This window comes from Malaclemys terrapin, chromosome 11, assembly GCF_027887155.1.
Source record: "Malaclemys terrapin pileata isolate rMalTer1 chromosome 11, rMalTer1.hap1, whole genome shotgun sequence".
Taxonomy (NCBI): domain Eukaryota; kingdom Metazoa; phylum Chordata; order Testudines; family Emydidae; genus Malaclemys; species Malaclemys terrapin.
The window spans coordinates 1,178,602-1,199,283 of record NC_071515.1 but is presented as its reverse complement, the minus strand read 5'-3'; the positions used below and the strand labels follow the sequence as shown (position 1 = coordinate 1,199,283).

The following is a 20,682-nucleotide window of genomic DNA, read 5'->3' as shown; positions in this document are numbered from 1 at the left end:
CGGTCCGGAAACGGGGGAGCCCTGGTCCCGCCCAGCTGGTGCGCACGCGCGGAGGAGCCATCCGGTCCCCCCAGCACTGCGATGGCGGCGGCGGCTCTGCTAGTGACCCGGCCTGGTGAGAGTGGGGGCGGGGCCTGGGGCGCGGTGATACCGGGCGCGGGGCCTCCCCTCAGCGCCCTTCCCCTGGGCACCGCCCCCAGGGGGGCCGGACCCCCATCCTCTGCCCCCCTTCCCCGCCCCCCGCCTGTGGGCACCGCCCCCCGCCCCCTTCTAATGCCACCTGCCCGGGCACTGACCCACCTGCCACAGCCCTTGTCCATGGGCATCACCCCTCCCCCATCCTCATTCCCTGGCTCCTGCCCACTGCCCCATTTCCCTCTGTGCAGGCACTGCCCTGTCTCCATTCGCTTGCCCAGGCACCAACCCCCCCCCCAACCCTATTCCCTGGCCTCTGCCCACCGCCCCTGGCCCCATTCCCCTGCCCAGGCCCTGTCCCTGGGCACTGACCCCGCCCCCCAGCCTCCTTTCCCCTGTGTCCAGGCACAGTCCCCATTCCCCAGTAAGGGTCTGGGGACTCTCATCTGGCTACATGTGAATTACTGTATTCTTTGTTCACTTTACACCGGCTGTCTCTGAACAGGCAGTTCCCATTCAGCTGGGGGGCAGCGCTGAGATGAAAGTGCAGGTTAGGCTGCGTGGGCGGAGGACTACAGATGCACCTTTGCAGTTTGAATGTATGGCTTCTGTAGTAGGTTCAAGCCGGACGCCAGGAATTTACGGAAAATGATTTTAAGCCCCCCAATTCAGGTGTGTCCACGCTGCTAGGTCTGGCTCTGTCCCATATGGAAAGATGAGTTTCAGAGCTGTAGCCTGGTTGCTCCTTGGAGTGAGTAGCTACGGTATATTATTCTGAGCTTTTTGCTCAGACTTCCTTCCTTTTTCTTGTGCAGCAGTCTCTTGAAAGTAGTGCATAGGAAATGGTTCAAAAAGTAGTTAAACTATTCAGTATCAGTAAGTGCAATAAAATTAAGCATAACATTTTCGGGGAGGGGGTAGTACCTAAAGCCAACACTGTACATTAGATTTTTTTTAAAGGCAGATAGTCACAAAGCCTTTACAGTCCAAAGTGGGGGAAAAAAATCCTTTGAGTCAGCACTGATGTTAACAAATTGGGGGCCTCATTGTGCATCTGGATCTGTATGGGCAGAACCTCCTCATGGGTAAAAGTGCCTGCAAGGATGCAGGTGCAGGATCAGGGCCTTAATTGTACCATAATGGTCACGTGTATAGTAGATAAATTCCACCTTATGGTTTAAGAAGGCTAAGGTATTTAGAAAAGTAATTGGAAAATAAGCAAAATAAACAGAATTGTTCCGGTATATCAGCATTGGGAATCCTGTCAGGAAAGCGGTGGTGCACTAGACTACAAAGGAATAAAGGGAACAATTAAAGATAAAAAGGACATTTCAGAGAAGCTAAATAATTTCACCACAGAGCATGTTAGGGACATATCTATCCTGACCTACTCTCTTCAGGTAATAAAGAATAAAGCATTGTCAGAGACTGAGCTGTCAGAAGAAGAGGTGCTGAAACAAACTGATTAAATAGCATCAAGTCATCAGGACTGGATGAGACATCCATGAGTTCTGAAGGAAGTGAAGAATGAAGTGACTGAGCTGCTAACAAAGCTATGCAATCTATTATCACATTCAGCTACTGTGTCACAGGACTGGAGAATAATACCTATATTTGAAAAAAGCAATAGGGGCAATCCTAGTGAACCTTACTATGGTGCCAGGTTAAATGGCTGAAAAGCAATTACAGACAATTTTAACACACCCATGAATGTGATACAATTGGGATGAAATGGTATGCCTTCTGTAAAGGGAAGTTCTCTCTCTCCAATATATTCAAATTGTTTGAGGTTATCAGCAAAATAATGGATAAAGAACTGGTAGATTAGGACTTTCAAAAAGTCCCTCACAAGACTATTAAGAAAACTGACTAACCATAGAATGAGAGAAAAAAAGTTATAGAGTAATAGTATTTAAGGCCAGAAGGGAGCACCAGATCGTCCACTCTGACCTGTATAGCACAGGCCTCCATAAACCCAACAACCATTATTTCACAGATTAGGAACCACAGAAGAGAGAAAATAAGATGTAAGAATAAATTATTTTTTTAAACATAGTAAAAAGTTAATAGGATGTTGCAAAGATGTAGGATAAAGCAATTAATAATTGTCTTGGCTGAACTTCCCGATTATAAATGGAAACCAATTAGAAAATGTAATGTAATGTTACACATTTGTATTTCAGATTACTAGAATGACTGGCTGGAAACTGAAAGTTAACAGATGTTCGAGGCGTGAGCTCTCTTTGGCAGATACTCACTAACTCCTACTTTTGAAGATGAATCCTAACAGTCCTTTTCGCGGACAGCAGCCTGATGTTTTCCAAGCACCTTCTAATAATTCTGTAGGAATGTTTCAGGCTCAAACACCATTTCGATTTGGTCAGCCCTCTATGTTTGGACAGAGCAATGGAGGATCTGTACAGAACCTTGGGTTTGTCCAGCCATCCAACTTTACTCAGCCTTCGGGATTAAGCCATCCCACTTCAGGGCAAACCTTGGGATTTGGGCCGCCCTCTGGGTTTACACAGTCTTATGGTCTTGGACAACCTACACCTTTTGTGGCGTCTTCTGCACCAACTACCTCCTCTGTTGTTGGAAACCAAGGATTCAGTTTTAAACCACCTACTAACCTGGGAACATTTCAGAATGCTTCTAACTTTGGAGTTACATCTGGAGACGTTTCAAGTAGTGGCTTTGTGGGATCAGAATTCAGCTTTAAAACACCAGAAAATGCAATATTTAAACCAATCTTTGGTGTTGGTTCCGAGCCAGAGAAAACACAAAGCCAGATCATCCCAACATCTTTCACATTTTCCCATCCAGTTAGTAGTGGGCCTGGAGTCCTGGCCCCTTTTGGCCTTTCTCAAGAGACCAGTAGCTCTAGTACCAGTACAAACTTCAGCTTTTCAAAACCAGCTAGCAGCAGTAATTTGCCATCTTCCTTTGCCTCTTCTGTACCAAGCAAAACAGTAGAGGACGACAAAAAAGGAACAAAGCCGCTCTTTGGAAGCCCTAGCAGCAGCTTCACTACTTTTTCTAGCTCATCTGGGTCCTTGGATTTAGGAGCAAACTTCCAAGTCAGTACAGCGACTAAATCAGAACATGACGAAGCTCAGAGTGAGTCACTTGTCAGCCTTGTAAAAGGAATGAAAAGAAAAGAGGAAAGAGATCGTTCCCCGAGAGGGCGGGATTATGATGTTGCAGAGGAGTCGGAGATTGTATCTAGGAGCGGTTATCCTCCAGATAAGCGGCCTGTTCGATTAAGCCGGCCACGTGGAGCAGCTGGCTTGTTTAGCCGGACATTGCAGGATATGATAAAAAGCAATAAAGATAGTGGACGTGTTAAGAAAGAGTTGAAAAAGGAAAGAGTAGAATCTGGAGAAAATGAACAGATGTTGGGAGCAAGTAAGTCTCTGTTTGCAATGCCAAGGCTCTCAGCACCATTAAAAGAAGGAGATAGTAAAGAGAAAACCGAAGCGAAAACTAAGGAAGGTAAGTGCTAGGAATCGGCACTATTCAATAAATCAGGTAGTGGAAATGAACGCACTGGCAGTGGAAGTTAACAGGATGGCTTGCTCTCTTTAAAGTTTTGCCTTTCCAAGGGATTCTTTGTTTTCCTTTTTGGAGACTTAATGATTTCATTTTACATCCTACCCTGGAGGTGCCCTTTGCGCTTAATCCTCTTTAATCACAAGAGCAACAAACAGCGCATGCTTTCAAATACGTCAGTGTTGCTTCTAAATTGTCTGAGGTGGTCACTGTGAAGACAGATACTTCTTCCTTTGGTTAGTCAAATGTCGGTGTAGTGGAGGTTCACCTCTGTGGCATTAATTAAGTTAATTACTCTTCCTCTGGGGTTGAAAATGAGTGACATTTAGTAGAGGTTGTGGGTCAGTTAGGAAAACATGAGCTACAGTTTAAAAAATGGCATTGAGAAGTGTATAGGGCACACATCACCTCTTCTCTCAACTCCTTTTGTGGTTGCTATTGTATTTAAGCCAATCCAGGCATATGTTTTGCTATGCTTAGTTTATTTAAGCTGATGCATAATTGTGCTGCTCTTTAGGCAGAAATTTCTGGATAATGTACTTGGTGTTTGATTTGTGTTTTGCAGGGTTGATTGTTTTTCAGAGTTCCTTCTTGTATTTCTTTCTCTTGTCTCCCAGTCTCCTTTGTGTACTTTTATCTCACCTTCTTCTTCTCCCTCGTGTTCCCACTCCATGTCAAATTCATATGGTTCTTCCATCCAGTTTTCTCTTTTTGTTCGGTATCTCTCTTTTGCTTTCTTCCCTCCCTTTTCCATTCCCTAATTACCTTCTTCCTTTACCTTCCACCACCATCATCATGGTTCTGTACATGCTGTTTCCTCATTCTGGGGATTCAGGAGAAAGAAAACGGAACTCTTGCAAGTCTATCAATACATACTTCTTAACCCAGGGGTTCTCAACCTTTTTCTTTCTGAGGCCCCCGCAACATGCTATAAAAGCTCCACGGCCCAGCTGTGCCACAGCAACTGGTTTTCTGCATTGTCAGGGTTCCCCCCCCCGAACTCTGGGGTACAGATATGGGGACCCACATGAAAGACCCCCTAAACTTATATTCTACCAGCTTAGGTTAAAACTTCCCCAAGGCACAAATTTCTTTCCTTGTCCTTGGACGGTATTGTTGCCATCACCAAGTGATTTTATACAAAAATTCAGAGAAAGGTCACTTGGAGTCCCTATCCCCCCAAAATAACCCCCCAAGGCCCTTCACCCCTTTCCTGGGGAGGCTTGAGAATAATATACCAACCCATTGGTTAGCAATGTGAGCACAGACCAAACAAACCCTTGTTCTTTAGGACACTGAAAATCAATCAGGTTCTTAAAAGAAGAACTTTATTATAAAGAAAAAAGTAAACGAATCACACCTGCAAAATCAGGATGGAAGATAACTTTACAGGGTAATAAAAGATTTAAAACACAGAGGATTCCCCTCTGTACTCAGTTTCACAGTTACAAAAACAGGAATAAAACTACCTTTGTAGCATAGGAAAATTCACAAGCCAAAACAAAAGATAACCTAATGCATTTCCTTGCCTACTTACAATTTTTGTAATTTTAGATGGATCGTTCCAGGTATATTTTCTGCGGATGTTGTCCCTGCTTAGCTTCTATCTCTGACTGGAGAGGGAACAACACAAAGAGAGCCACAAACAAATCTCCCCTGCCCAATTTGAAAGTATCTTCTTTCCTCGTTGGTCCTTCTGGTCAGGTGCCAACTACATGATTTGAGCTACTTAACCCTTTACAGATAAAGCAATTCCGTACAGCTGCCAAGGAGAGATTTTATGCCACACTTATCTCTATGTTTATGACATGCATATAAAAGCCCAGGCTGGTGTTAGGGGGTAGCAAGCAGGGCAGTTGCCCGGGGCCTCATGCCACAGGGGGCATGGCAAAGCTAAGTTGCTCAGGCTTCGGCTTCAGCCCTGGGTGCCGGGGCTAGGGGGCCCCGGACTGCAGTCCCATGCGGCAGGGCTTCAGCTTTCTGCTCTGGGTCCTAGCGAGTCTAATGCTAGCCATGCTTGGAGGACCCCCTGAAACTTGCTCGCAGCCCCCCAGGGGGCTCTGGACCCCTGGTTGAGATCCCCTGTCTTAATCTTTGCACTGGCACCTGATAGTTGGCACTTTCTAAATATTTATATAGTAATTCTGTGTAACCTTTCCATCCCCTCCTACCCTGACACCCCCAAGCTTCCCTGGAAATTCAGAGATGTCTTGATTTCCTCCTTTGCGAACCTTCCCATCTCTTTCCTTATTCTGTCTCTCTTCTTCCCTTCCCCGCTTTCTTCTCCTCCACTGCCTTCTTCAGTAATGTGGCTTTTTGTAAGGAGGACTACATCATAATGTATACTGACAGTGGGATGTAAGACTGCCTTGCATTTCCTGAATTTTGAGTGCTTCACTCTGCAGTCTTAATGTTCTTTTAATGTAGCTTTTTTCTGAAATATACATTTCATTTTGTTAGTTTTGTGACTTTACATATGCACAAGAGAACCTAACTGTTTACATCTTAATTTATTTACTCTCACTTCATAACCAGCTGTATGAAATGGTGTATTGCATAGTCCATTTTCATGGCTCCACATAGCTGAACAATATTTTTAAAATACATAATTACACACTTTGCCAGTTGTAATAAAGGACTCTTTGTTACAGGGGTTAGTTAAAGTTGCCATGAGAACTTCGAATTTCCTTGCTTTGCTAATTCAAAATTTCAACCTTAACATTGAATTATGGGAGTGTTTTCATTAACTAACCCACCGTGTAAATACATGCTGCAGGTGTCAGTACCCCCTGCTTAATGCAAACTTCTGACTTAACGTCTGTGCTGTTGAGATCCAAAATAAGAAACCACAGGCAGTTCTAGAGACTGATTTCGGGACTCTTTCAACACTTTCTCTCAGATTCTGCTATTGTGACTCCCTCACGTCGAAATCGAAGCAGCGAGAGTGTGGACAGTCTCGGTGGCTTATCGCCAAGTGAACTCACAGCAATCCAGTGCAAAAATATCCCTGACTACCTTAACGACGCAAATGTGCTCAAGAAGCATTTTGGCCAGGCGAAAGTCCAGCGCATCCTTACCAGGCGCAGCAAAAAGTTGGCTATTATTTACTTTTTTGATCATGTGAGTATTTCATGTAAATTTAAAAATAGGTGTGTAGTATTTCAGTATTTGGGGTGTGTACAGCCATTCACTATGGTGGAGTTAACGGATTTCTGCTCTAACCAATCAACCTCTGGAGACCAGACTGTATTCTAACCAGTAAAGGTGATCCCATCAGATCAGGATTGGGGTATCTTGATGGGACAGCATGGGGAAGCCTATGTTGCTAGCACGTGCTGTGGTTAAAAAGAGGCCTTCAGTCTCAAGAGCTATCAGCCTGATACAGTACTTATTAGGGTACCACAGAATTCAGCTTTATGTGATCTCCACCACAAGGCAATCTTCTGCTGGAGCAGTCTGCTTGCCACATATGGCATTCGGGCTTTTAGTGACATCTAGGGAGATCGTTGAACTCCCGATGAAACAAACAAACATACCTTTGTACATGCTGTGTAGACTTCTTTACATCTCGTTCCGATGCTAATCGTCCCTGGTATTGCATGCTGTTTTTCAGGCCTCTGCTGCTCAGGCAAGGAAGAAGGCAAAAGGGTTAGACAAAGATATAGTAACATTTTGGCATAAGAAGAAAACAAGTAAGCTTTTATTTTCTGTGTTTCTTCTAGGCATGATATAAGAGGGTGACAGTCAGTTGATTTCAGTGGAGTGGCACCTGTTTGCACCAGATTGGAATTTGGCTCCAGAAGTAAAACACTGTTTCTATAGTTGTTTCTCCCTTCGTGACGGGCACCAAATGCAAAGGGTGTGCTTATGTACAGCATCTGATTTTTACAGTCTGTTTGTAAGAAAATAAGATGAATGTACTTGGAGGAAAAATTCAAAAATAAAGCAATTCTTGGTGGTGTCTGCTAACCCTCAGCTTTTTAAAGTCAAAAATTGTTCATCAGTGAGAGTGGTTTTCTTCCAAGCACCTATTATTAAGACTCCATGTTTGTCACGAAGGTCATGGAAGTCACGGATTCCATGACTTTCCATGACCTCCGTGACTTCTGCAGTGGCCCGTGGGGCTGGCCCGGGAGCTGCCTGAGCTGGGGCCGTCTTGAGCCCCCCATCCTGCAGCAGCAGGAGTTTTGGGGGTGGGGCTCAGGGCTGGGCATTGGGGTGCAGGGCAGTGCTTACCTGGGGAGGTCTCTCTGGAAGGAACTCCCCTCCCTCAGCTCCTAGCTCCATGTGCTGCCTCTGTCCACAGGCGCCGTCCCCCGCAGCTCCCATTGGCTGCGGTTCCCAGCCAATGGGAGCTGCAGAACCGGGGCTTGGGACGGAGCGGAGGCAGCACGTGGAGCTAGGAACTGGAGGTCTCTGCTTCCCAGGAGCTGGAGAGGGGGAACCTGCCCCAGCCCTGCCAACCCCTCCAGCACCCGCGGAGGTACCTGCACCCCTTCCCAAGCACCCGCAGCGCCCCCAGGGCCATGCCCCCTCTCCCCACAAGTTTTAGTCAGGGGTATATAGTAAAAGTCATGGACAGGTAGGTCACTGGCTGTGAATTTTTGTTTACTGCCCGTGACCAGTCCATGACTTTTACTAAATCAGATCAGAAAGAGATCTAGGGGTTATAGTGGACCACAAGCTAAATATGAGTCAACAGTGTGATGCTGTTGCAAAAAAAGCAAACATGATTCTGGGATGCATTAACAGGTGTGTTGTGAGCAAGACACGAGAAGTCATTCTTCCGCTCTACTCTGCTCTGGTTAGGCCTCAGCTGGAGTATTGTGTCCAGTTCTGGGCGCCGCATTTTAAAAAAGATGTGGAGAAATTGGAAAGGGTCCAGAGAAGAGCAACAAGAATGATTAAAGGTCTTGAGAACATGACCTATGAAGGAAGGCTGAAAGAACTGGGTTTGTTTAGTTTGGAAAAGAGAAGACTGAGAGGGGACATGATAGCAGTTTTCAGGTATCTAAAAGGGTGTCATAAGGAGGAGGGAGAGAACTTGTTCACCTTAGCCTCTAAGGATAGAACCAGAAACAATGGGTTTAAACTGCAGCAAGGGAGGTCTAGGTTGGACATTAGGAAAAAGTTCCTAACTGTCAGGGTGGTTAAACACTGGAACAAATTGCCTAGGGAGGTTGTGGAATCTCCGTCTCTGGAGATATTTAAGAGTAGGTTACATAAATGTCTATTAGGGATGGTCTAGGCAGTATTTGGTCCTGCCATGCGGGCAGGGGACTGGACTCGATGACCTCTCGAGGTCCCTTCCAGTCCTATAATCTATGAATCTATGAATAAAAATATCCATGACGTAGCCTTACCTATTAGATATCTAATCTGCTGTCCTACTTCACTTCCCCCCCATCCTCCCTTAAGGATTAAATGTAGGTCTTGAATTTAACTGCCCCACTTACAAGCTATAATGCCTTTATAAAGCATCCATGGATAACCAGGCGATTAGGCACTAGCTGTAGTGAATGTTCCTAACATTGTGGTTTTATGAGTAGCAAGAGCCTCATGCTGCAAAATAAACTTTTTATATTGGTTGGGTAACATTTTAATTTGAGAACTATCTGCATAATAAAAGAGATGGTCTTTTCTCCTTCTAGTATTCTTGCAAGGTTCCTCTTCTAGGAACCATCTGGAAAGCTGACTTCTGGGGCAGATATACTCTCCCTTGCTGAATTTAATGTTTGATGTAAGGTTACATGAGGAGCCATGGTGCTGATTTCTTCAGTTTCTTTCCTGTCCCTCCTTTCCTCATGTTTTGCCACTTAGTTATGTCTTTCTCTTTTAGTGTAGTCTGTTAAAATAAGTGTTTAAATGTAATAGATTTGTATGGGTCTGTCAGACGCGAGTCGTAATGAACAGCTCCCACCCCAGATGGTGGTTCAGTTTGGAAGTATACCTCCTGTGTTAACTTTGTTTCCATGGAACAAAACACTCTAGTTAACCCTATTGTAAACGTACTCCTAGGATCTGAGTATCACTACACGGTACTCTGCACGGGGTTTCTCACAACACATTTTTTGGTGGCCTCTTTGACAATTTTTCCGAAAATACTTAATTAACTTTAGGAAAAACAAATAAATATTCACATATACATGTCTAAATCATTATCATTTATCTATGTAGGGTTTGTTTGGTTTTTTTTGCAGACTCAACAATACAAATAATGTACAGTTGTCTCTATTCTTTACTGGACCAAAACAGAATAGAAACACAAATAAGGTGCTTTGAACATTCTTATAGATTCTAGGACTGGAAGGGACCTCGAGAGGTCATCGAGTCCAGTCCCCTGCCCTCATGGCAAGACCCAATACTGTCTAGGCCATCCCGGATAGACATTTATCTAACCTATTCTTAAATATCTCCAGAGATGAAGATTCCACAACCTCCCTAGGCAGTTTATTCCAGTGTTTAACCACCCTGACCGTTAGGAACTTTTTCCTAATGTCCAACCTAAAGCTCCTTTGCTGCAGTTTAAGCCCATTGCTTCTTGTTCTATCCTTAGAGGCTAAGGTGAATAAGTTTTCTCCCTCCTCCTTCTGACACCCTTTTAGATACCTGAAAACTGCTATCTTGTCCCCTCTCAGTCTTCTCTTTTCCAAACTAAACAAACCCAATTCTTTCAGCCTTCCTTCATTGGTCACGTTCTCAAGACCTTTAATCATTCTTGTTGCTCTTCTCTAGACCCCCTCCAATTTCTCCACATCTTTCTTGAAATGTGGTGCCCAGAACTGGACACAATACTCCAGTTGAGGCCTAACCAGCGCAGAGTATAGTGGAAGAATGACTTCTCGTGTCTTGCTCACAGCACACCTGTTAATGCATCCCAGAATCATGTTTGCTTTTTTTGCAACAGCATCACACTGTTGACTTATATTTAGCTTGTGGTCCCCTATAACCCCTAGACCCCTTTCTGCTGTACTCCTTCCTAGATAGTCTCTTCCCATTCTGTATGTGTGAAACTGATTGTTCCTTCCTAAGTGGAGCACTTTGCATTTGTCTTTGTTAAACTTCATCTTGTTTACCTCAGACCATTTCTCCAATTTGTCGAGATCATTTTGAATTATGACCCTATCCTCCAAAGCGGTTGCAATCCCTCCCAGGTTGGTATCATCTGCAAACTTAATAAGCGTACTTTCTATGCCAATATCTAAGTCGTTGATGAAGATATTGAACAGAGCCAGTCCCAAAACAGACCCCTGCGGAACCCCACTTGTTATACCTTTCCAGCAGGATTGGGAACCATTAATAACTACTCTCTGAGTACGGTTATCCAGCCAGTTATGCACCCACCTTATAGTAGCCCCATCTAAGTTGTATTTGCCTAGTTTATTGATAAGAATATCATGCAAGACCATATCAAATGCCTTACTAAAGTCTAGGTATACCACATCCACCGCTTCTCCCTTATCCACAAGACTCGTTATCCTATCAAAGAAAGCTATCAGATTGGTTTGACACGATTTGTTCTTTACAAATCCATGCTGGCTATTCCCTATCACCTTACCACCTTCCAAGTATTTGCAGATGATTTCCTTAATTACTTGCTCCATTATCTTCCCTGGCACAGAAATTAAACTAACTGGTCTGTAGTTTCCTGGGTTGTTTTTATTTCCCTTTTTATAGATGGGCACTATATTTGCCTTTTCCAGTCCTCTGGAATCTCTCCCGTCTCCCATGATTTTCCAAAGATAAAAGCTAGAGGCTCAGATACCTCCTCTATTAGCTCCTTGAGTATTCTAGGGTGCATTTCATCAGGCCCTGGTGACTTGCAGGCATCTAACTTTTCTAAGTGATTTTTAACTTGTTCTTCTTTTATTTTATCTTCTAAATCTACCCCCTTCCCATTAACATTCTGTATGTTAGGCATTCCTTCAGACTTCTCGGTGAAGACCGAAACAAAGAAGTCATTAAGCATCCCTGCCATTTCCAAGTTTCCTGTTACTGTATCTCCCTCCTCACTGAGCGGTGGGCCTACCCTGTCCTTGGTCTTCCTCTTGCTTCTAATGTATTCTTATATTTTTTCTTGTTGTTTCTTTTGCTTTTTTGAGTCATTGGTTTCTTTTGTTTGTTTTTTGGGGTTTATTTTTTTAGACTTGCTAGCTATAAGTAAGTCTGCTGTGAAAAGTGATATTTGTGTGTTTGTTAATATCACTTTTCACAGCAGACCTACTCAGCCCCGGCAAGCCCGGGGACAAATTAACCCTTGGATGGGGAGGAGGGTACAGAGGCAGCGGGCACTGGGGGAGGCAGCAGGGGTCATAGGTGATGTGGGGGGTAAGCTCAGGGACAGAGGCCCTCACCACATAGCCAGGGAACGGAGCCCGGAGCCCAAAGCCCCACACCCGGGACTGCCTGGGGACAGAGCCCAAAGCCCCATGGCTGGAGTCTGCTGCCCGCCACCCCAGAGCTGAAGCCCAACCCCACCACTCCCGGGAAGGTGGGAAACTCACTAACTGCCTGCTCCTCCAGAGGGAGGCGAGGCCCAACCACTGCTAGTGGCCCCCGCTGCTTTGCCCCCCGCTCTCCCAAACCACTGCCCAGGAGGCTTAGACCGCAAGAAAAGCCCCTGGTGACCGCATTTGAGTAACGCTGGGACAAACACCAGTACCAAAAGTATTGCCTCATCATTCCACAGCCCTAAACTTCCCCACAAAAAATGAATGCAAACTGCTGCAGTGTTGTCTTCCTGAAGCTCTGAGAGTGCTTACTTGCCCATGCTCATCTCATTATGTTGTTAACTTTGGAGCCTGATTATGAAAATGACTTCATCTTAAATTATTTAACTTCTGATCATTTTAGCAGAACAAACTAGTTAACATACCAGATGTGTGCTGCTGCTGCCAAAAAGCACGCACATGGCCCCAGCTTTCCACCAAGTTCAGATGTAAGTTCTGAGGACACATGTGCATCCGAGAATGAGTCTGTACAGGTAAACCTGATTATCCAAATGTCTTGGGAGACATTCAGAACACTTTGATAATCATCATTTCTGATAAAATCCATATCTGTACAAATTTCTGATTTGGGAAACATCCAAAATTTGGTAAATCCAAAATTCAGATAATCAGGCTTTACATTTGCTGACAATCTGCCAAACAACTACAGTTATTGCTAAATAAACCTTTTGTCGTTTTATATTGAACTACATAACAGTATGGATTGTAGTGTCTCATTCTGTCAGTCTGCAACAGAACCAATACGTTTCATAGTCCTACATTGTGGAATTGGATTCGTGCATGACACATCATCTAATGCAAAGTAGCTTGCAAACACTATAAATTCATATGACTGTGACCTCTAAAACCATAAGGAAATTTAAAACAAATTAGGACACATTTTTTCAAGAAGTAAATTTAAAAACGTTAGTTGCATGATTTGGCAAGTATCTGACCTCACTTGGTATATTATTCAGGTCTTGGTAAGGAAGAATTTTCATCTAAGGAGAAGAAGGCAGATGAAGATGAAGGGAGACAAAGCAAAGAAGAGCAAAACTATCAGCATTCCCCTCTTCGCAAATCTTTAATTAGACCTTCCACCAGTAGCAACCTGTCTAGTAAAAGGTATGTTCATTTCTCTAGGAGTCTGGCTGATAGAGACTTTTTCCATGACAAGGATTTCCTATCAGAATGTGTGTCTAGTAACCACAATCATTTTGTATTGAATAAACAAGAACAAAAATCAAAGTTCCCATTTATTCATGGCAGTTTTGTTTGCAGCTTCTGATAAGTTCTTTTAACTGTATTGTACATTTATTGTTTACCTTCTCTGTTGTTCATTCCAGTTGGAATGTGAGTGTACTTAGGAGCCTCTTGGTCGTGTTAAAATGTAAAGGTTGAGAAATATGTTGAACAGATAATTTTCCCTTATATGTGCAGCAATGCTTCTGATTTCATGCATGATTTGGATCTTAAGAGGCTTTATTTAATTTGTCTGTTAAGTTATATATCTGTGGCTTTTTTTCCCAATGGGGCTTCACACTGTTTTGGCTGTAAGACCATAAAGCAACTGCTCTTCTGTTCTTTTCATTGTAATAGGCTTAGATAACAACCACTATAGTTTAGATTACAAACCATTATAACTTGTGTTTTCAGATGTTCGTAGCTTGCTGAAGTTTTCCAAGCTTGTTCTCTTCCCAAAGGTGAATTTTGCTAAGCTATTTCAGCAAAATCCCTTCAGCCACTTTTGTTTTGTGGGATGAGAAAAATAAAATGTTGTACATTAAATGATTGTGGCAGTTCATTTTGCTCAGCGACATTTTAAAACTTGAAGCTCACCATGCAAATAAATCTTCTGTTGTAAATACTGTCCTAATTTTTTATAAAAATCAATCGTTGGATAATCAACTCTTATAAAATGGTTGCAGGATTGGGTCTTTCATAGTCTCTTGATATATTTGTGTTGGTATGGAGTGTGGTCCTAATGGAACTGCCTGTTGTGTTTCTGGGAAGCATTCCAACATGTAAGATACCATCTATTCAAGACCAAATAGTCCGTCAAGCGATTTGACTAGCCAAACACTCTAGTTCTTTAGTATTATACAAAAAAGTTTATCACAAGCAGGAACAGATACAGACTACCGTTCTGTATACTGATATAAAACTGCTGTAAATATTATGTCCAATGGCTGTCCAAATTTGAGATTTTTTTCAGAGCTGTCTAGGGGATTTTTAGATACATAACTTCCACTGAAATTAATTATGCATTTATGTAAATGAGTTGGTTAAATGCTCAAGACTATATTGACAGTCCTAACTGTAATGTACAGAAGTATAATATTGCTGACAGCATCACATTTCCATAATAGTTTGACAACAAAGTGAGATGTACGTTAAGAGTAGAAATCCAAGCAAACTTATATTCTCTTTGGCTTGCAGTCCCTCTTATTTTCACAGTGTACAGTAGTGTATCACTGATCACATCTGTTGTTTATTTCTAGTTCTCCAGCTAAGAAATCTGCTCTTACAAAGTCGCTGCAGTTTGAGGCAGACCCATTTGATTCTGGGACTGAAGGGCAGAACTCTGAGAGTTTGGCAGTATCAGCATCCTCGCTCAGTAACCTGATAGGCTCAGTGGCAGAGACCTCTGAAGACAAATATCGCCTTCTGGACCAAAGGGATAAAATCATGCGACAAGGTAACATTTGTAATTATGCATGTGTAGATGAGGATTATCAAATTGTAGGAACTAGGAAGGAATTCTTTCTCTCAAAATGTAGCCTTCTTCTATGGCATCCAGTATTGGCCACTACTAGAGGTAGGGCCTGATGGACCAATGGTTTAATCTGCCATAGCAAATCTCATATTCTACTTTTCACTCTTGAGAATCCAAGTTTAAAATAAGACACTACAAATCTAGAAGTTCAACATCTATTAAGGTGCATCTTTAGGGGAGCCAGCTCAACTACTCGAATGACAATAATATACCTGAGCTCAAATCCCAAGAGGGGAAACTTTTATCTTTATTTTTCATTTATTTTGTTGTATTTAATAAAACTAGTTTATGATAAAAATGACACGTTGCTTCTGAAACGTTAGAATGTTATTTTATAATTTTGTAGAGTTTTTTCCCATTAGTACATTTGTATTAGCTAGATTCTTATTAGGTTTGTCTGATGAGATCAACACAATCTCTCTGTCATTTACTAGGCAGTAAAGTATTATGAAATCTGCTTACATTATTTAAAATCTTTTTTCTGCTGGAAAGGGACTCTCGAGTCGGGTAAATGAGTGTAATGTCTGCGTATGAAACCAAAGAGGTTAGACTCCGGATGCTCAGATACCATGGTGGATGGGTGTGCTGCATAGAACAGCCTATAAAATAGCATGGTTTTCCCCTCCTGTCAGGGAGACTGATCTGTTTAGGTAGACTTGTTTCACATAGTCCTTACAATGTTCTGTGTGTCTTTATTGCACGTGAATATCTGTTGTGATGAGTATCAGACAGTATCCCTGTCAAAAGGATGTTTATGCATACTTTATTGACATGTACGGTATAAAAGAGGCATTAGTTTAGGGATATTTTAATCATTTCTCAAAACACGGAGTTGTATGTGAGCTAACTTTTGACTGCAGCTACAAGGCTAGAGTGCATTGAAGGAGTAAAGATATGTATTACACAGATTAGGCTTTTAAGAATGGACTTTCTTACAATTTCTATCTTTCATATGTCAGAAGGAATCAGGGGATTCCATAGGGAACTATCTAGATGCTATGTTAGTAGTTTCATATTAAACTTGTTTCATTACTGTACTTGTGTGATGTTATTGGAGTAAGTCTTAGCAAATAGGCACTAGTTTTTTTGTTTGATGTGGAAATCTTACATTGGTAAGCAATAAATAGTCAGCACATGGGTGTATAGTGACATGACTCTAAAATTAATTTGGAGCCATGCATTGAAATCCCTGTACTTTGGTTGACTGATATGGATTGAGCTGCTTCCTGGTGCTATGCAATACCAGTATCCTTCTGGTAGCGCCATTAGTTTCTGAAAGATCTGCACATTTAAAGAAAAAACAACCGGCATGTTTTTAGTTACAAAGATATCCTTTTGAAAGTGGATTGTTACAATGCTGAGTGCAGACAGTGAAAAATGTCTGTGTTGCCGAAGAGTTTAAATGCAGTAAAACCCCTGAATAAGGGGTATGTCGTTCAAGTGGACTCTGCAAGGAGAAGGGGTATGTTGGCATAGCAAGATTACAGGAATGGGGAGCAGGACAATGGATCAAGTACTACGTGCTTGGCCCTAAGTTACAGGGTTCCCTGAGGCAGAGTGACTACTCACCAATTTCTTATGCATGTAGATGCCTTTTCCCTTAGATCCTTTCTATAATCTGGCTTTGCATGGGGGGAAGATGCACAATTTAATCTTAAGAGTGGTGTGAGCTGCCATTTATCTCTCTGTTGTGTCAGCTCTGCAGCCTAATGATTATTTGAATATGACCTATTACTCAGCTAATCATATCAAAAACATCCATCTGCCCTTGGATTTTGTCTAGAGCAGTGGATCTCAATCAGGGATACATGTATCCCTGGAGGTATGCAGAGGTCTTCCAGGGTGTACAACAATTCATCTAAATATTTGTCTCGTTTTCTAACAGGCTACGTAAAAAGCACTAGCGAAGTCAGGACAAACTATGCAGTGGCTTGTTTTTACTTCTCTATATACTTTACACTACAATACAAGTACAATATTTGTATTCCAATCGATTTATTTTATAATTACATGGTAAAAATGAGAAAGTCAGCACTTTTTCAGTAATAGCGTGCTGTGACACTTATGTCTGATTTTTGTAAGCAAGTAGTTTTTAAGTGACGTGTAACTTGCAGTACGCAAGACAAATCAGACTCCTGAAACAGGTACAGTAGTATGGAAAGGTTGAGAACTACTAGTCCAGAGTACCTCTACCCCTTTTTCCCCCACATGTCCCAGTCTGGGCCTCCCAGTGGCTGCGGGGGGCCATGCCTGCGAACGGTCAACGTCAGCAAAATGTCTTGCGGCCCGCAATGAGATTATCCTGATGGGCCATATGCAGCCCGCGGGCCGCAGGTTGCCCACTGCTGGGCTAGATAGAGGAATCCTCTGTCAGGTCACTCACTGTTTGTGGCTGAATGATCTTTATAGACTGTAAGCTCCTTAAGAAAGTGACCATGTTACCCTCTCTGTTTGTTCAGTACAGTGCATGGTCAGCACTCTCCTAATAGAAAATAATAAAGAGTGGATGTTTGGGCTCCTGCTGAAACACGGCATTCCTAGGGCTGTAGTCTGATTTGATTATACCTGGGTGATGTACATCAGCTGGAAACGAATGAGCAGGGCACTTAACACTTGTTTTTGTTTAACACCTGTTCAGCGCGAGTAAAAAGGACCGATCTAGGCAAAGCTAAAACGTTTGTTGGAACGTGCCCAGACATGTGTCCTGAAAAAGAACGCTATATGAGGGAGACGAGGAACCAGCTCAGTGTCTTCGAAGTGATCCCAGGATCTGACAAGGTACCAGCCTCTGTGTACTGACTGCTGCTGTTGTGATTGTTTATTTGCTGTCATTGAATCGTCAGTTAAGCTGTCAACACTGTGCAATATATCTCTGGTTAATTCTGATGAAAATTTCTAGGGACCAATGACTCTAGATCCCAGAACTTAAATATGAACTGGATTTTTTAAAAAGAAATCCCATGTTTGTTTGTAGACGCACAGATAGTAACACCCTTTCCAAGGCTGCAGTATAGGTATCTAAAATTCCCCGTTAGAGGGGGAAGCTCTCTTTTAAATTGATAATCGGTTATTGTAACAATTATAGACTCATAGGTGTGACAGGTTGTCCCCTCTCCCCCGGAGTGCCACCTGATGTACTGGGGTCCCACTGAGCCCGCCCATTGCTCCAGCCTGGGTTCCCTCACCCTGTCCTGCTGAGCCAGGCCCTCAAGCCTCGTCTAGCACACACACAAGTAAGGCAACACCCAGCTGCAAAAGGACACGGACACTGAGAACTGCTCTGTATGGGAAGACTCAGTTCAGGGATTGCCCAGAACTCAAGTGCGCACACACACACACACACACACACACACACACACACACACACACACACACACACACACACACACACACACACACACACACACACACACACACACACACACACACACACACACACACACACCCCCTGAGTGTAAACCCAAAATTGTATTGTCTTGTGCTGCACCCAAATCTGTACAGTGTAAGCTCATGAAAATCACCCCCTCCCTCAATGTGGAGAAAGATGTGCACAGCTTCCCCCCCCCCCCCCCCCCCCAGTTATGAATTGCACAAACTGGTTTATACGAAACAAAAACAAGTTTATTAACTACAAAAAACAGATTTTAAGTGATTATAAGGGATAGCAAACAGATCAAATTAGATTACTTGAGCAAATAAAGCAAACACGCAAACTAAGCTTAATACACTAAAGAAACTGGCTACAAGAAGTAATTTATCTCCCAAAATGTTGTCTTAAGCAGGTTGCAGAGATTCTTGAAGAGCAACTTCTTTTACTTGCAGCTTAGAATTCCAGATATTCACAGGCCAGACGCCTTCTAGCCTGGGTCCAGTTCTTCCCTTCCCCAGATCAGTCTTAGGTGTTCCCAGCAGTCATCTTGGGCAGGGATTCAGTGAAGAACTGACCCTGATTACTTCACTTCCCTGCCTTAAATAGGATTTACATATGGCCAGAATCCTTTGTCTCTGTGTGATTTTCCCCCCTCCGTGGAAAAATGCTAGTAGTCCAAGATGGAATCCAGTACCAGGTGACATGATCACATGACGCTGCAACCTCAAAGCAGCATCCCAGGAAGCTTCTCAGGAAGGTGGGAGATTAGCATCTTCAAAGTCCTATTGTTCTCCCTAATGGCCCATTGACTAACCAGCCAGATTGATTGCATTTTGTCTGGTGGGCGTTCTCCAGGTGCAAACACAGTTATAATTGTTACATAGTCAATATTCCTAACTTCAGATACAGAAATGATACATCCATACAAATAGGATAATCCTAGTCAGTACATAATAACCTTTCCAATGATATCTCACATGACCCATCTTGCATAAAACATATCTTAGTTATGCCATATTCATATCATAAATATATCTCCATCTGCTGTGCTGTAGTTTGAACCTATGGTCTCTTGTTCTGGCCTCTGGGAGGAGAGAACAAGTTTTCTCCATCTTTTTTATGGCAGCCTTTCAAGTATTTGAAGACTGCTCTGATGTCCTCTGTTAATCTCCTCTTTTCCAAACTAAACATACCGTGTTCCTTCAGGTTTCAGAGGGGTAGCTGTGTTAGTCTGTATCAGCAAAAACAATGAGGAGTCCTTGAGTCACCTTAAAGATTAACACATTTATTTGGGCATAAGCTTTCGTGGGCTAAAACCCACTGCATCAGACGCATGGAGTGGAAAATACAGTAGGCGCAGGTATAATTATACAACACGTGAAAAGATGGGAGTTGCCTTACCAAGTGGGGGGAAAGTGCTAATTGTAACATTCAAAATTTTACAGTGTTAATTGTATCATTCAAAAACCAGTAGGAGAGCACTTCAGTCTCCCTAGACCAGGGGTTCTCAAACTGGGGTTGGGACCCCTCGGGGGGTCACGAGGTTATTACGTGGGGGGCTCGTGAGCTGTCAGCCTCCACCCTAAGACCCGCTTTGCATCCAGCATTTATAGTGGTGTTAAATATATTAAAAAGTGTTTTTAATTTATAAGTGGGGGTCGCACTCAGAGGCTTGCTATGTGAAAGGGGTCACCAGTACAAAAGTTTGAGAACCACTGCCCTAGACACTCAATAACAGACTTGAAAGTGGCCATTCTTCAACAAAAAAACTTCAAAAACAGACTCCAAGGAGAAACTGCATATCTGGAATTAATTTGCAAACTGGACACCATCAAATTAGGCCTGAATAAAGACTGGGCGGGGCCGGATCACTACAAAAAGTAATTTTCCCTCTGTTGGTACTCACGCCTTCTTGTCAACTGTTGGGATTAGGCCACATCCACACTGATTGAATTGGCCTCATTAGCACTGACCCCTCTTCCCCCCCCCCCCCCCCCACTTGGTAAGGCAACTCCCATCTTTTCACGTGTTCCTTCAGACTTTGCTCATATGGCTTGCATTCTATATCTTTGATCTTCTTTGTCGCTCACCTCTGGATCCTTTCCAGCTTCTCTACGTCCTTTCTATACATTGCTGACCAAAATTAGACACATTTCTCCAGCTGAGGCCTAACGAGCACTGCACCTCCCGTGACTTGCATGCTGTGCCTCTGTTAATGCAACCTTAAATTGCATTTGCTTTTTTTGCAATAGCATCCCACTGCTGACTCATGTGGAGGTTGTGAGCCACCACCACTCCCAGATTCTTCTCAGCAGTGCTGCTGCCAAGCCAGTTATCCCCTATTTTGTATTTGTGCATTTGGT

At 43.1% G+C, this 20,682-nt stretch overlaps 1 protein-coding gene across 3 annotated transcripts in view; it reads left to right on the top strand.

The window, feature by feature from the left end:
* The first annotated feature begins 22 nt into the window (after positions 1–22).
* Positions 23–20,682, top strand: part of MCM3AP (minichromosome maintenance complex component 3 associated protein) — a 71,706-nt gene continuing 51,046 nt past the window's right edge. Inside the window, exons 1-7 of one of the 3 annotated variants that reach the window (XM_054043477.1) lie at positions 23–115; positions 2,319–3,627; positions 6,584–6,804; positions 7,298–7,376; positions 13,151–13,298; positions 14,675–14,871; positions 17,588–17,727. In XM_054043477.1, coding sequence (XP_053899452.1) covers positions 2,412–3,627; positions 6,584–6,804; positions 7,298–7,376; positions 13,151–13,298; positions 14,675–14,871; positions 17,588–17,727 — 2,001 coding nt within the window. In that variant the 5' untranslated portion in view covers positions 23–115; positions 2,319–2,411. The remainder of the gene's footprint in view (positions 116–2,318; positions 3,628–6,583; positions 6,805–7,297; positions 7,377–13,150; positions 13,299–14,674; positions 14,872–17,587; positions 17,728–20,682) is intronic. The other 2 variants (XM_054043476.1, XM_054043475.1) reach the window with 2 other exon arrangements.